The 16,571-nt window shown below is 41.6% G+C and overlaps 2 protein-coding genes across 4 annotated transcripts in view; one reads left to right on the top strand and one right to left on the bottom strand.

Moving 5' to 3' along the window:
* Positions 1-848: 848 nt before the first annotated feature.
* ATG12 (autophagy related 12) lies at positions 849-4,748 on the bottom strand. The gene is made up of 4 exons (XM_079995823.1): positions 4,460-4,748; positions 3,562-3,698; positions 2,296-2,358; positions 849-1,549 (listed from the first exon to the last, which is right to left on the bottom strand). Exons 1-4 carry the CDS (start codon positions 4,656-4,658, stop codon positions 1,490-1,492), a joined length of 459 nt encoding a protein of 152 aa, XP_079851949.1. The 5' UTR covers positions 4,659-4,748; the 3' UTR covers positions 849-1,489.
* The window catches only part of AP3S1 (adaptor related protein complex 3 subunit sigma 1), a 24,799-nt gene continuing 12,432 nt past the window's right edge, over positions 4,205-16,571 (top strand). For 2 of the 3 annotated variants that reach the window (XM_079995875.1, XM_079995877.1), the window contains exons 1-4: positions 4,828-5,076; positions 9,255-9,346; positions 10,835-10,946; positions 14,372-14,443. In XM_079995875.1, coding sequence (XP_079852001.1) covers positions 5,008-5,076; positions 9,255-9,346; positions 10,835-10,946; positions 14,372-14,443 — 345 coding nt within the window. In that variant the 5' untranslated portion in view covers positions 4,828-5,007. Of the gene's footprint in view, positions 4,332-4,827; positions 5,077-9,254; positions 9,347-10,834; positions 10,947-14,371; positions 14,444-16,571 lie in introns of those variants that run through there. The other variant, XM_079995876.1, reaches the window with a different exon arrangement.

Raw genomic sequence — 16,571 nt, 5'->3', positions numbered from 1 at the left:
GGAAAATGAAGCTTGCCCAGTGTTAAATAGTTGAACTTTAATAACAATGTGCTTTACATTTTCTAGGATTGATTATAAGTCCCAAATTCTCCACTTATATTTTGTAATGCGTTTTTAAAGTATTGCTAGCATTTTACTTTGTCTAATAACAATGGAAACTCAATGAAAGCTTATCTGTTGCTTTATATCACTTCCTTGAACCATTTCAATTTCCTTTAATGGCACTATCATATAGATAAAATATTTAACTGTGGCATACTGTGTTCTTGGCTGTATAGCTTGATCTGTGCAGATGTGTGGATTGTCCTACCTTGTTGTACACAATGACAATGACCTTTTGCTTTGTCACATTCATTCATAATGGTGTTTCTATATTTTATTCATACAACCCATTATATTGGGCTATAAAGCAGTCTTCACATACTGAGTTTAGTCAACTGCAGCATGATCAGTGCTGCATTTGTGTTTTTTTGGAAATTAACATTGTAAATGTTAATCTAACAATACCAACAATAGCACCAGGAAGAAATAATGTAGGCCAAACTTGGAAAGCTTAACTGTTGTGATATTCACATTTAATAGGTTTTGGATAATGGAGAAATGGTATGTCACTATTGGTACTGCCTATTTCCAGTTTATTTTATTTCCTGAAGCTAAGATAAGAGAAGCTAATGTGTGATCTCTACTTTCCTACAAGGTCACTTTGGGTGTTTAAAGTTATTCATTCACCTACAGGGTCTAGTAGGTTTAACTTGAAGCAACCTGTTTAAGAGATACAAGATGAAAGTCTACAATGAATAGAAATGTCAAAGGGGCTCTACAAACAAGCAGTAACAATAAACTCATAATTTGTTAAATGATAACCTTTATTCTCAAAGCTGCCCAATATTCCTACATTTATATTTCTGCATTTCATTGTATATACTTTGTTGTGTAGTGAACAAGGGGAAGGAAGGAGATTAGCTAGGAGGGCTTCTGCTTGAGAAACACCATCCTAAAGTCTCTTTGGCACTACAGATTCCAAAGTTAAATCCCAGCAACTGTGTTTAAAACAAATAGTCATAAGAAAATGTAACTATTTTATGCATATACAGATACTTCAGTTGCCCATCTACAATAAATATCCTAAAAGGGAGGCTGTAAACTTCCAAGCAGCCTGATGAAATAATGATCCATGTACTCTCCAAGTCAGGAGATAGTATCCTTTCAAAACAAGTTCTCGAGCAAGGACAGGCAGCTCAGCTGTACGGATGGCACACACACAATTATTTGCACAAAGCAAGTGATCAAATGAAGAAAATGGAAGCCAGGAGGCTACGTAGTTCTTGTATTTATCTCCTATACTGACAAGTAGAGAAAATAGGGAGAATAAAGTGAACTCCATGGGTAACAATGCAGACATTTCTTCAGTTTGCCCCTGGGGAATGTTTCTGAAGATCTTTATAGCCCATTCATTTTCTAAGAATCCCAAGCACTTGTAGCTCCTAATTCATCCCCAGGCCTGAGATTTACAATAATGCAGTACAAGCTTGCCATCACTTCCAAAACACTGCAACAGAACAAGAAACAGAGGAGTTAAACAAATTTAATATTTAATTAAACCTATAAACTGTTGGGTCGCAATTATACAGCCTAATACATAAAGTGTCAACATTCTACTGAAGGTTTCTTATGAAATGCTGCCATCTGTTGACAACATACTTTGAAAGTTACATGCTGCATTTGCTACAGCAGACATGGAGTGAAATGGTAATCAAACTGAAACATCTTACAGAGCAATCCAGACTCCAGAGCAGGCAGTGAGACTCACTGAACCACTGCTGCATTTGGAAGGGCAGGTAAAAGCCTGCTCTGGGCTATGCCAGCCTGAAGCTGGTAAAGCACTGCACCCTTCATTGGGCCCAAGGCCACCAAATCATGGCAGTAGAGCTGGCTAATGGATTCCAGGCTGGCTCAGCCACATTCCCTCCTTCTCTGGAATACCCTTTTATGGATTGATACTAGTAGGACTGTCCTTTTAGTGGGTGGAACAGACAGCTCTGTGCCAGTGAAGTTGTTCTGGGTAGGGCAACCTTTGCCTTATCCAAACAATTGAATGGTGCCCTTAGTTCAAGCATAGGCAAACTCGGCCCTCCATAAGTTTGGGACTACAATTACCATCATCCCTGACCACTGGTCCTGTTAGCTAGGGATGATGGGAGTTGTAGTCCTAAAACATCTGGAGGGCCGAGTTTGCCTATGCCTGCCTTAGTTTCTAATGCAAAGAAAAGGAAATACTTAGAAGCTGTGAATTACCTCATATAGTGTTCCAACTTCCTGGTCTGGTGAAGGAGCAAAAGACTGATTCACATAAATAAACTGTATGAGAAAGAGATACTTGGTAAGTTTTTAGAGGAAGTTACTCTGTTTGAACAGAAAACTTTTATCAGACAATATTCTTTCCCGTATTACCTCAGCATCCTGTCACTGCAATTACAGGGCTAAGAGAAGAACAGCCAGCTGTAAGCTGAAGGTTCAACAAGGGCGAAGAACCCAAGAATCATAGAATTGTCAAGTTGGAAGGGACTCTAGAGGGTCATCTAGTCCTGCAAAGGCAAGGATCTCGACATGTTAAATTTAAACTATACTGGGCCCTGCTAAGCTTTGCAAATGTGCTAGCAGTTTTATTGCTGCACTGCTATGAGGAATAGGTCCATTAGTTTTATTGTACAAAGGAGGAAACCAGCCTACCCATATTTACTGGCCTGAGGACTTAAGAGTTGACAGGAGTTTGCTCCTCCTCCAGCCCACCTCCAGCTCATAGCTACTTGAAGTCCTTTGGTAACAGGAGTGAAAGAAAAGACAACTTGCTATCAGGATAACTGCTTGGCCACAACCGAAGCTCCTTTATGGATAGTTGCTAAGTGGCTATTTCTTAAAGCTTTGCAGGAAAGCTAGATTGGATATGAGTCCAACTATGTTTAGTGTTCATGGCTCTTGATCAAACATTGTGAGTAGTGATTCAATATTAAAATATTCAGTTTCAACACAACAATAATTTCAGGACTGGGTTAGCATTTGTGAACTAAAACCACTGCCAGTATATAACATGTGGCTACTTTTGCACCCATACAACCATTTCATCTAACATCTATTTTTTCATAGTTTTATGTTTAATAGCTTCTATATTTCTCTGTCTTTTGTCATTTTTGACAACAGCATAAATATACACCTGGAACCTCAATCATTCACTTGAAGATGCCCACATTACATTTAGTTTCAAGTTACATCCACTCAGGATCTCACGATAGACGTAATTCAAAATATCTAAAGCCATTATTCTACTACAATGAGAAATAACCTTGGAAAAGCTTACCCATGTGCATGGTAGTAAACTTCCAAATAGATTTGGGGACTCAGAACTCATCAAGTATATATTTTGGAGGTAGGTGGGGACAAACTAGAGGGAATATTTGGTGCCTTCAATTCCTACTTGTAAGCTTCCCAGCAGCATCCTACTCTGATTCAGCTCTTACTGGTGGCTCTTATATTCCTAAATAGGGAAGTGAGGACATCACATACCAGCTGTTCTGAGGCCACTAGTTTGAGAAACTTTTTGATGAAGTCAATAAGGGCTTGGATTGTGCGCGTTCTCTCTACTGTCCATTTCTTGGTTTTCATTATAGGGGTATCCCCAACAGCCTTGAGCAAAACATCAACTAGAAAGCAGAGAACATTGCAAATGAGAACAAATAGAAACACAGCAGAATATGTCACTGAAATATACTGAAAGAAAATCAATAAAATGTAGGAAACAGATAAGGAGAAATGCAACGGAATAATTTGCAAAAATCTTATAATTGTAGAATTTATATACTTAATATACTGCTGCTGAGCCCTTGAGGTACAGCAGGATATACATACATGGGTGCAGCTGGGGAGAAAAGCTGTGTCCCCAAAGCAAGTAAATAAATAAAAAGACTTAACTAAAAGCAGAAATTGTAAAGATTTTGAGATTTTTCTGAACATATGGGGTCAAAAGAAAGTAATTTAAAACAACTATTGTTGAGACGTTTCCGTCTGAATCTGCTAGACAGAGCCAGAGGGAGGTGGGTGTCCTGCCCACCCCTAACGTAACTAAAATTCTAATAATAATTTATTATTTATACCCCGCCCATCTGGCTGGGTTTCCCCAGCCACAATGGGCAGCTCCCAATCCTGGCTACACCCACGTATATATACAATAATATTTATTAATACGGGTGTCATTTATTGGTGGGGAACCAGAAGAAATCATTTGATTCATGGAGGCCTGGGGCGCAGAGCAAGATCAACGGAAGCACAACTGGCAGGTAAGCGGGACAATAGATCGGGACCTTTCGGAAACTTGACAGCACAGCGTGAGCCCTCAGCCGTTCAGGGAGGCCTGCGATACCTGCCTCGGGCGACCCTCCCTCCCTTTCGCGACCCGCCCGTTTACTTTTCTTCCTGGCGTCTCCCGCAGGTTCCTCGGTCACCGGGGAAACGGCCGAAGCGGGAGCCGAATCCAGCACCCCCAACGTAGGCCCGGCCCCGCCCTCCGGGGCATCTTCGCCCCCTTCACCCCGGCCGCCCTCCTGAGGCGAGGGAGGAGCGGCGGCAGCACCGGGCTGCTCCTGCTCCTCGCCCAGCTCCGACATAGCAACGAAACAGCGGAAGCAGCAGCCCCAGCGGCGCTCGCTTTCATAGGCTGCTACCGGGGGCACGTGACCGCGCCGCCGCCGTTTTGTCCCTCGCGCGCTTCCGTCCTCGCACTTCGCCTCAGTCAGATGACCGTTTCTCTTCCCCGTCCCCCTCCCCTCTTCTAATCTCGTCGTCACGTGAGCGAGGAGCGGTTCCGAGGAGCCTGTGGTGTCTTTCGGTAGAGGCGGGTTTTGAGGGGGCCGGAGTCGCGGGCCTCGGACTGGGGGAGGCGCAGGACACCCCCCCCCAACCGCCTCTCTCTTTCGGCTCCTCAGCAGCAGCAGCAGCTGCTGCTCCTTCCTCACCATGATTAAAGCCATCCTGATCTTCAACAACCACGGCAAGCCGCGGCTCTCCAAGTTCTACCAGCGCTATGTGAGTGGGGGCGAGGAGAGGAGAGGAAGGGGCGGGCGGGCGAGCGGGCCGGACTCGGTGGCGTGGCTGTGTGGCGGGGGACCTCCTTGCGAATGGGGTGGGGTGGGGCGCCGCGAGGCAGGTGCCCTCTTCCCTCAGGAGGCGCCCTTCGCTCAGGCGGCTCCAGCCCAGGAAGACGAATATTCCTCTCTTCCCCTATGGCTTACTTTTAGGGAAATAATAATAATAATAATAATAATAATAATAATAATAATTTTATTATTTATACCCCGCCCATCGGGCTGGGCTTCCCCAGCCACTCTGGGCGGCTTCCAAAAAAATATTAAAATACTTTAATACATCAAACATTAAAAGCTTCTCTAAACAGGGCTGCCTTCAGATGTCTTCTAAAAGTCTGGTTGTTGTTGTTCTCTTTGACATCTGATGGGAGGGTGTTCCACAGGGCGGGCGCCACTACCGAGAAGGCCCTCTGCCTGGTTCCTTGTAACTTTGCTTCTCGCAGTGAGGGAACCGCCAGAAGGCCCTCAGCACTGGACCTCAGTGTCCGGGTAGAAGGATGGGGGTGGAGATGCTCCTTCACTCTGCACATGTTCTCTGTGCCGGATTTACGTATAAGCTAAGCAAGCTATAGTTTAGTTCTCCACTCTCTTGGGCCCATCAAAAAAAATTAAAGGAAAAAACCTGGATGTACATTTTCAAAATATAAGATAAAAAAACAAATAAAATAAGACCTACATACAGCAGCAGTGTTTTGTGTTTTGTAGGCTCCTATGGTGTAAGAGACGCAGGTGGCGCTGTGCGTTAAAGCCTCAGCGCCTAGGACTTGCCGATCGAAAGGTTGGCGGTTCGAATCCCTGCGGCGGGGTGCGCTCCCGCTGCTCAGTCCCAGCGCCTGCCAACCTAGCAGTTCGAAAGCACCTCCGGGTGCAAGTAGATAAATAGGGACCGCTTACCAGCGGGAAGGTAAACGGCGTTTCCGTGTGCGGCTCTGGCTCGCCAGAGCAGCGATGTCACGCTGGCCACGTGACCCGGAAGTGTCTCCGGACAGCGCTGGCCCCTGGCCTCTTGAGTGAGATGGGCGCACAACCCCAGAGTCTGTCAAGACTGGCCCGTATGGGCAGGGGTACCTTTACCTTTTACTATGGTGTAAGTAATGGGCCCCTCCTTCTAGCCTGCTCCCTAAAATATCACTGGTTTCCTCATTTCTATATCAATTACTTTGATAAAACACATATTCTGTTATGTGCTAATGGCTTTAGATATCCATAAACTACCATATAGCATATATTCAACACAAAAAACAGCGGCAATTTGTTGTTGACAAAGGCAGCTGGACATATAAAGGGCCCCATTACCTTCAGTAGCTCAGGGCCTCATCAAACCTAAATCTGGCCCTGGTTCTCTCACTCCCTTCTTGGCATTTCTTCTCCCCCCCCCCCTTGGTGTTGGCACTGGCCCTTTCAAGCAGTGCTGCAGCTTGAAACTTGAATAAGATAATGGGGAAGTGGGGGTTGAGCAGGTAAGCCCTGCCTTATATAACCGATAATGACTGGCACGCACACACACCATTGGAATGGCAATGCTCATCCACTTGGGGGGGCCCCACCCCGCCTTATTGGGGGAGGTAGGGAGCGAAGGGGCCTCAGTCCTTAGGAGTCGGTTCCTGTGCTGGTCTGCATCACCTGCCAACCGTATTTTGGCCTCCAGGGGCTGAAGAATTACTGGCTCGTAATAACCCACCATCACATGCATGCCTTGTGAGAAGTTAGGTCACTGGGTCATCTGGCTCGTGGCTGTCCCCAACAGCAGTGGCTCTCCAGGTCTGTGACACGTGCCTTCTTTTTAATGGGGATATAAGAGCATGATGTGTCGCCCACTAGAGGTAACAACCCTCCCAGTGCCTTAGCTATGGAGGGGAGGGGGGCTAGCTGGGTTTTCTTTGCTCCTGGTGAAGTCTCCGGAGGGGTGCCATTGAGGCTCCCAGCCTGTGCGTGTACACAAATGCGCATGGGAGTGCCAAGATAGGTCTTATCCCCAGTGAAATAAAGCTTAGTTTCACCCTGACCCCTCTCCTAATGTCCTGTGCAAAACAGACATTGCCATCACCAGAGTTGCAACTGCCCATCATGAACAACCCAACCAGTGGTTTCATGCAGATATTAGATGACACTGGGGACAGTGTTGCCCCTAAAATGAGCTCCACCTATGCTTTTCAGTTCTGCATATCAAGACTAGTCTTAGCCCATGTAAGGGGAACAACAAGCAGCTCCATCCACCTTGTAGCCCTACTACAGGACTGAAGAGGCAAGAAATGTTCCAAAGATGTTGCCCATGGATGTGCAGGCACTCCAGACACAAGTCCTTTGTATTGCTCTGATTTCCTTTGGACCATATCAGCGAGGCCGAGAGAGGGGAGTCTTGTTATATGGGTGACCCAGAACCTCCATACACACTGTCCAGGCTTGTGCCCCTGGGAGATCACTTCAGTGCCTGCTACCCAGCGGTTTGACTTTGCCCCCGGAGGTGAACTCCATTGTCTCTTGAGACAGGCAGATGCCAACTACAGCAGCAACAACAATGGGATATTGAATAGTAATGGTGAAGAAAGATAAATGTTAGTGGCACAGGGGGTTGCTTTGCTGTATTTCAGCACATTGGGCTGAGCGGGATGGGTAGGAGGATGGCAGTTCTAATGGTATTTTAGTGGGTAAGATGAGAAGCAGGTGATTATTGTTTGATGCAGAAGAGTTCTTATGTTGCCTGTTAGCTGATGCTTCCTTCTAATTAGTGACATGCGATACTCAGCCAGGCTTTGGGGTTATGGTTGGTATTGATCCTGAACCGTTAGGAATTCCAGGTTTGTAGTGTTTGGCACTATTAAATACACACACAGAGAAAAGGTACTAAAAACTGGATGTTTGTTAGCAGGACAGAAATGTGTAGGGTATGTCACTTTTAAAGATTGCTTTCCGTATGACAAGAGGAAACATGGTGCTACCATTTCCAATCAGAAAATTTGGAGTATCCTTAAGTCTATTTTGTACTTGTGGTCATTCTGTTTTTGCTGTGTTTGCACATTGAAACTCATGTACATTTGCTATTCATGATGGTGTATTTGCCCGGGTTTTTTTAATACAAAGAAGTGTACTTGTAGAAAAGTTGTTACATGTCAACCCAAAGTGACACTGAGTTGGTTCCTTTACTTGGTGATTGTTAGAGGGGAGAAGGATAGGATGAGAACTATGCTGTATAAAAATTGCAGAACCACCATCCTTAGTAACTCCGAAAGTTCTTATTTTTTTTAGTCACTTTTAAATACTGCAAAAAGGTATGTATTTGCATAAGAAAATCTCGTTTCTTGTGTTGTGCTAATATAGAAATATTGTAATGTGGTAGAGTTACAGAACAGCTTAGGTGAAGTAAGTGCAAAAAACTTGCCAAGAAGGATTTTTAAATGCACCTTTGTGTCTGTCTTTGTGCACAGCATCTTGCTTGACATGATGATTTGACTATGCTTCAGAGGATGAATCTCTGTTTAGGTAGTCACTCAGCTTTGAGAGTTAAACTAGAGGGATAGCTGTGGTAGCGTTTTGCAGTGACAACAATCTTAAGAGTTTTGTGGCACCTTACACAAACAAATTTATTGAAAGTTGATATAATAAATTAGTCAGTTCATAAGGTGCCACAAAACTCTGATAATGAATTAGAAATGGAAAAAATGTGGCTGTGCAAAATATACTACTTTTAATGTAGTGATTTACTGGAATTGGATCAATTTGTGTGTAATAAATAATTTAGTTTAAATGCTACTCTTGTCCCAAAGCAAAATCGGAGATGCTAGTTGAATTTCCCCCCTGAAGAAATTAGTTTCGGCATTTCTGTATTACCCATTCAGAATAATAACTTCTTTTCTCTTGCACTAAGAGGGACATATGTCTGTATGTTGATATTTTGTTTATTTCTGAAACAAAGTGTGGTATGGAACAGTACCAAGGGCGTGTTTGCGCGCGCGTGCGCGTTTGTGTGTGTATATACATTATATATCCCTCCTAAAATGTTGCACCAAAATTGTTACTTAGAGAACATAGTACTGGATAGGGATGGATCAGTGCTTATGTTATCCAACTGTATTTAGAAATATAGATTGTTTTACTACCCTAGTATCTTTTCCTCCCCAGAGTGAAGATACACAGCAACAAATTATCAGAGAAACATTTCATTTAGTCTCAAAACGTGATGAAAATGTCTGTAATTTCCTAGAAGGTGGCTTGTAAGTATCCTGCATTGTATTCAGTTGTTAAAATGAAATATGAAGGTGGTGAAAAGTGTCCCACTTTGAAAACTTGGCATATCAACGTTATTTTGATTTTGTACAAGTCCAACATCAAAACCCATGACATTTCCTGTAAAATGTTTAGGCTTAGAAGACAATGTGCATATTCTGCTGTGATGCCTGATGGTGGCCAGATTTGTCACTGGTGTCATAGGGTTGTATGGAGTGTTAGAGGAAGGGTAATGCCTCTGGTGGGGTACATGTGCTCCTTCTGGGGCAGTTTCTCCACCTTTGGTCCCCATCTTGCACTCAGCTCTCACCTGATTCCTAGAAGCTGTCAGCATGCAACAGCAGCCTCACTCTGGGAGATGGCTTTGATTAGCTGGCTAAACCCAGGTGCAGATCTTCTAGGATTCAAGGTCCCTTACTATGTTAGCAAGCACATGTTGTTGCATTAGGACCACCACTCTCAGCTTAATACACTGAGATATGAACAATCCTTTTGTTTGCCTGTCCCTTTGCATATACCCAAAGTAATCCAGTAAGTCTCTACTTAGGTGTAGCTTTCTGTTTTGCCTGAACTGGCAAGCCATGGCTACCAGCTTTAGAAGAAGGCATATGTACATTCTTACCTGGCGTTGTTGTTCATTTGGGTAGTTACCCTTTTCAGTACCAGCGTAGGTCGATGTTTGTACATTATCTGTTATATTGTACGTTACAATGTTTGTACATTTTATATGATATAGTCTTTATTATGAGGAGTCACTGCCTACTGATTTAAATGGTTTTGACTTTAATGTGTGTTTTATTTATTTGACAACATGTGTGTACTGTTTGATTGTAATAAAACCATCAGAGTGGTTTACCAAAATACCCAATACAATTATCAGTAAAAGAAATCAAGAACAAATATTCAAAACATGCACAAAATAATTAAACTCAACAGCAAGCTAAAACCAGATTAAAACACATGACATGGATGCATGTCTGGGTAGGCTTGCCTAAAGTAAAATGTTTGTAGCAGGTGTTGAAAAGACTACAGGGAAGATGCTTGCCCCACGTCAACAGAGAGGGAGTTCCAAAATGTGGATGTTGCCACACTAAAATATAGATTTCTTATAAGTGCAGAATGAGTGTTATGTGGCATTTGTAACAGCGCTAGTTGTCCAGATTAAAGTGGCTGAGTGGCCCTACATGGAGTAAGGCAGGCTTGCAGGTCTCATAGAATTGGAAGGGATCTCAAGGGTCATTTAGTCCAACCCTCTGCAGTGCAGAACACACACAGTCTCGACACAGTTCCCTATCAAATTTGGGACCATACTGGACCCTGGTTAAGCTTTGCAATGTGCTAGCAATTTTATTGCTGCACCACTAGGGGGAGCGGTCCCCAATTTTACCTTCTAGTTTAAAAAATGTTGTAGCTGCTAACAAATGCAACTTGGAATGTTGCAGTTAATTGTTAATGTTTATCTTGTTTTGTTTTAGATTAATAGGTGGATCTGACAACAAATTGATATACCGACATTATGCCACATTGTACTTTGTCTTCTGTGTTGATTCTTCAGAAAGTGAACTTGGCATTTTAGATTTAATACAAGTAAGTAATTTATAGAGGATTTTGTATGTTTTTGTGCTGTTGTTTTTCTTTATTTTATCTACTAATAAAGAAGTTTAATCTACAATGTCCATCATTAGATGTAAGGTAATGAGATCCTGAAGTATTTACTGTATTCCACTAAAAATATTTTGGGTGAACTATTGTCTAAGCTGACCTGTGTATTTGCTTGCCTGTAAGGCTTGACATGCCTATGTATAATAATACGGACAATATTTCTCAACACTAAGTATTAATACTTATATGGCGAGGAAATTATGTAACAATGGCCACACTATTGTATGTTTTGCTTCCGGTAATGGTGCTAGGAAGCTGATTGTGAGCAAAGTTCCTTACTTAAGTTTGAACAGAAGCTCACTTGGATTGGGTGCTCTGGAGAACCACTCATAGAACAAAATATTGCCTGCATGTAACAACAGCTTGGAAAATAAAATATATTTCCACTGGAAATGAGGCACTAGGTTTTCATGATATGCAAAAATACCGCAATCATTTCTGAAAGTGTTTCTGTTGCTATTCATTTTGTGTACATATGTAATCTGTGGTAATCAAGTGGCGTGTGTTTTTGTAACTTCTCAAACCTATTCCTAAGGCAACTGTGTGCATGCTTGGGAGTAAGACCTACTGAACTTAGTGGAATGTACTTCTGAATAAGCACATATAGAATTGTGCTGCATGCTTATTCTTTTGAAATGTGTTAGATATATAAGAAGTCAGCAGTTCAGGATGTGACTGTTTAACAGGGCTACGTGGGTTTTGATAAATGCAATCTGAGTCAGGACCATTCTGGTGATGTGGCTACAGTGGTAGGACATGGGAAACAATTACTGTATTTTTCTCTCTATAAGACGCACCAGACTACAAGAGGAGGAAAACAAAACAAAAACAAAATATTCTGAATCTCAGAAGCCAGAACAGCAAGAGTGATCACTGCTCAGTGAAAGCAGCAATCCTTCTTGCTGTTCTGGCTTCTGGGATAGCTGCGCCGCCTGCATTCGCTCCATAAGATGCACACACATTTCCCCTTACTTTTTAGGAGGAAAAAGTGAGTCTTATAGAGCAAAAAATACGGCAAATGCTATATTGCTCACTAGGTAGTCTTTGCAAGCCTGTTTTCAGCCTGCAGAGCTGTTATCAGGCTAAAATACCACTTTTTATGCTTAATTTTAATTAAAGGAGGGGCGCATTCCATTTTGTTCCACAAGAGGGTGTCCTACCACAGCAAAACAAAAGGCTAGCTGTAGTGTGACACTCATTGCCCAAGTTTGAAATGACTCTGGAAATTTTGGTTGTAATACATACCCAGGGAGGCTTGCCTGGCGCCTTCATTACATATCTTTAGGTGCCAGGCAAAAACATTCCCAGGTCTTGCACTTACTAAACAATCTATGATCTTTTAAACTGGGTGTTTGGGGCAGGATGTTAGGGATTTTTTTTGTCATTATGGTATGTATTTTTGTGTTCTTACATTGTAAACCACCCTGTGAGCATAGAAATTTAATAAGAATAACTATAACATAACAAAAGTAGTCATAAACAATAAATAAAACATTTAAAAATACAAAACCAAACTGAATAATCTTCACATAAATCACAACAAAATCTAAAATAAAGATACAAAAAGAACATCAGCAACCCTGCCCAACAACCCTCCCCCCCAAAAAACCCCAGTCTGCTCATGTTATGATGCTATGTAACCTTGTACAAACATGTTTTTATTAATTTTAATATTTTGTTAGCAAAGAGAATCCATTCAGTAAACTTGAGTTCAGAAATTTGTTCACTTTATAAAAATATTTATGGGTGTCTCTCAGGAAAAATCCATATATAGCTGTGCTGGGTAACCTATTGTGCTTACTTAGAAAGGAAAGTCTGGGACTTTTCATATATGAGATGCATTCTAGGATAATCCTCAGGATGGGCCTAATCCGTCATGCCATATATTCCTGCTCCCATCATGCTTCAAAATGCTTATATTTGGTGAGGCTGAAAGCTGGGGGTGAGCTAGGAAAGGAAGCAAGGGCAGTGTTGTTGATGGGCAAAACTAAAACCTTAACCCATTACTTCCAGGTCTACCCATTACTTCCAGGTGTAGCTCCTAAAAATGGTTCATGCAGCCTGTCAGTGCAGATGGTTTAACTGATAGGAATAAAAGAGTTTATAGCAATAAAGTAAAGTTCCACTGAACTCTAGGGGATCATATGATCATTTCTATTTATCTAGATTGTTTTAATTGTAAGGAATGCAATCAGTGCTATTTTTCTAGAAACAGAGGAGCCAGAACTCACTAGAAACACCTCCCTTGTTCTCTTATAATAGCAATGGCACTCACCTGAAAGGTGCTGGAACTGAGTTCTGGCGAGTTCTGGCTGAAAGAAAGCCCTGGTTGTAATATACCTTGAAGCCTGGTAACCCCAACTTCCTCTTTTTGGTGCATATATAATGCATTTTCCCACTCACCGCTTTCCCCTTGTACTGAAGGTTTGTATTTTTTACTATTAAAACATTCTGGCAGAATCTTAAATGGCAATATTTGAAAGCAGAAAGAAAATCATTTTGATAGGTGCCACCCTGGTCCACTAGGAGACAGTTAGTGATTTCAGGGGAAAATATTTTCTACCTAAAATTGTTCCCTTATGTTTGGGAGTCCAGTTGAGGCAAATGTCTAGCTTTAATGAACTCTGTTGCTCTTTCCCAGAACATTTTTATATGTTTTGGTTGTATATAGTCAGTATAAATGCTGCTTTTAGTAATAGCCTTACGTAGTCATGAATTAAATAAAGTAAGTTTCTGTCTCCTTTTAAATGGATTAATCTGCGTGCATTACTGCGTGTTTGTGGCAGAACATCATAGCTCCTAAATAGAAGCAGTATGAGGCTGCTGCTTGTATACTACAAATGGCTCTAGCTTTAGCAGATAATAAAGCAACTGTCTAGAAATTTTAATGCGATGTTCAGGTAATGCCTGTCTCTTCGGGCAGATGAGATTAAATATTAAATTGGTTAGTCCGCTCTCAAATCTGTTTTGTTGTTGTTGTCAGGTTAAGCATTTCAGCATGTCTGTGTAAACTGTGCCACAAAAATTTGATAGTAAAGCTTTCAGACCATAGTAAGACACAGTGTGAAGTATTTAAAGTAATAAAGTGTGAATTTTGTTTGACGCGTGCTATATTTGGCTAAGGAACAGGAATGTCAAGCTGTCACATTAGTGAAGTTTGATCTTCAATAATGTACTTGGGATCTGCCAAGAGAATCCGCTGTGTTAACCCCACATGTTATACAGATACATAAAACTTCCATAATTCTTGATGGTCTTCTGTGTTCTGATTGCCACATTTACAGTTTGTCCATAATGGAATGATGGAGTTGCTATAAAACTTTGACCCCTTGCAATTTTTCTCCCCACAGGTATTTGTAGAAACGCTAGACAAGTGCTTTGAGAATGTCTGTGAACTGGATTTAATTTTCCATGTGGATAAGGTAGTGTGGTGAGCTGCTCTAACATGAATTCAAAGTATTCTGTTGACCTGAAAATCACATTCTTGTATCTGTCAGAATGGTAAACAGTCCCTTTCCTTGTTCAAATGTCATTTTATATTAGCTAGTCACTTTTTAACTGAATAAATTTACCCAGAGAAATGAATAGTAAAATTTACATGTATTTTCGAAAACATATTTGCAGTATTGCTTTTGTCAAGTCAAACCTCTTGACCTCCATTTTACTGATCTGCTATCCTACACATGGTTTTCTTGCCTTGAATACTGCAGACTTAACTTCTGAGACTTAACAATGCATACAATTGTGCTATAAAGAAAAAGCTGGTGGTATACAGAAAACCCCTTGATTGGCATATAGTCTTAATTCAGAATTGTAAGTTGCTTTTGACGTTTTCCTATCTGGTAGCTGTAGAAAAGCAATACTCAGGCTAGTGTATTGTCCATGGGAAGATAATTTTCCATGCAGAGAAGAACATATAGCTTAGGCAGTAAAAACAAAAAACAATTATAAGAAAATTGTGTGGGTTGAAAACTTAAAAGTACTTGCCCCACTCCCCCCCCCCCCCAAGTTGTACAGCAGCTTGATGCTTGTTGAGAGAATGAGGCAGTGGAGGGAATAAGCTGCTTAATTCTTCCATTAGGGAAAGAAACAACAGGCCAGAAGTTTCTGTAAAGAACATAAAATTGCTTTTAATGATTGTCAAGATTTCTTCCACATGAGCATGACTTCTATCTGCACTGCCAAGTTTATAATAACTTGCAGCGGAAAGGCAGTTGGTTAAAGATACTAGAAAACAACTTTTCTGAGTGCCTGAACTGAACTTGCTCCCTTGTATAGGGAATTTTTCCCCACCCTCCGGCTTCACTGTTTGACACCTCTTATAGTTCCTCTGAGGCTATTGTTACTTCTTCCAAGAAATTAGATGTGGACTAGAACAGTAAACGTCTGTTTATGAAGACTAGCAAGCTCCCCCCACCTTTTTCCTATGGGAAGTACTCCTCCTTACTAACAATTGCTAATTCGTCTCTACATCTGGGTTTGAAGGAGGATGAAAAAAATTGCCCTTCCAATTTTTAAGAATGTTTTTTTAAACACTCTTCCACCCTGCAGCTGAAATGTTTTCAGTGATGTGATTTCTGAGCAATCTAATATTTCTTTGCTTCCTAGGCTAAGTCTTATTCCCCAATGGCTTATGCCTTCCCTCTTTTGTTGATTTCTGCAAATCTGTTCCTTGCCAAGGTATTTTGAAATAGGCAGAAAAACAGCTATTGGGATAAATCATGTAAACTAAGTGCACTTACCCTGATTTGCGCAACTTCAGCGCACAGAGCCCTCACTGGAAATCATTGTCCTGGAATGTTCTGTGTAACTTATATACAGGCAGCTCCCCATTTATGCAGGGATTGAGTTCCGCCCTGCCTCCTTGCGGTGTCGAAAATGGTGTATGTATCACGTGTCACGCACGGGCCACTTGCGTGCAAATGGGGAGTTGCCTTCTCAGCAGAAGGTTTGAATATCCTTGTTAATACGTATATTGGCCACGACTGGCCAACAGTTGAGATAAAACGGTTAAAACTTCTAACAGAGGTAAAATAATTAAAAGTCTAATAAAAACAGCTATAAAAACGGCTGTAAAAGGCTATAAAAGGTTTGTAATCCAGGAGGGTTCACGGAGGAGAAGTTGTTACAGCCGCCATCTTGGGCGGAGCTCGGCCTAATGCCAAATCTGCAGGGTGGTCCATTTTTTTTCCTGGTCAGTTGGCAACCGTATTTGAGAAAAGACTCCAATCATATGCTTCTTTAAAATGCTATATTGCATTTGAAATGCCAGAGTAGTTGCATATGTTGCACAGTAATGCTTGAAGCAGATACAATACCTGAAATATTGGTAACTGCAAAAAAAATATTCAGCTGAATGCAATGTATGTTAGCCTGCAGTCAAAGCACCTGAAGGTTCTTGATTTTAATTATTTAATTTCAAATATTTTTGTACTAGACAAGTGTGAGACCCCATGTCTCATTTTCAGTACGGCAGCTCCCTGAACTGGAGGACAGTATTTTATTTTTTAAAAAATCAATTCTACTGTACATTGTGTTACGAGTTAAAAA

This window comes from Podarcis cretensis (genome assembly GCF_951804945.1).
Source record: "Podarcis cretensis genome assembly, chromosome: 11".
Classification (NCBI taxonomy): Eukaryota; Metazoa; Chordata; class Lepidosauria; order Squamata; family Lacertidae; genus Podarcis; species Podarcis cretensis.
This window is presented reverse-complemented; position numbering and strand designations above follow the sequence as displayed.

Bases quoted from the DNA above. Each gene is read 5' to 3' on its own strand.
- ATG12 (XM_079995823.1), bottom strand. From the start codon at position 4,658: ATGTCGGAGCTGGGCGAGGAGCAGGAGCAGCCCGGTGCTGCCGCCGCT. The intron at 3,699-4,459 runs GTAAACGGGCGG...TCTGCTTTCTAG, and splicing joins GGGAGACGCCAGGAAGAAAA to TTGATGTTTTGCTCAAGGCT. The intron at 1,550-2,295 runs GTAATTCACAGC...GTTCTGTTGCAG, and splicing joins AAGTTGGAACACTATATGAG to TGTTTTGGAAGTGATGGCAA.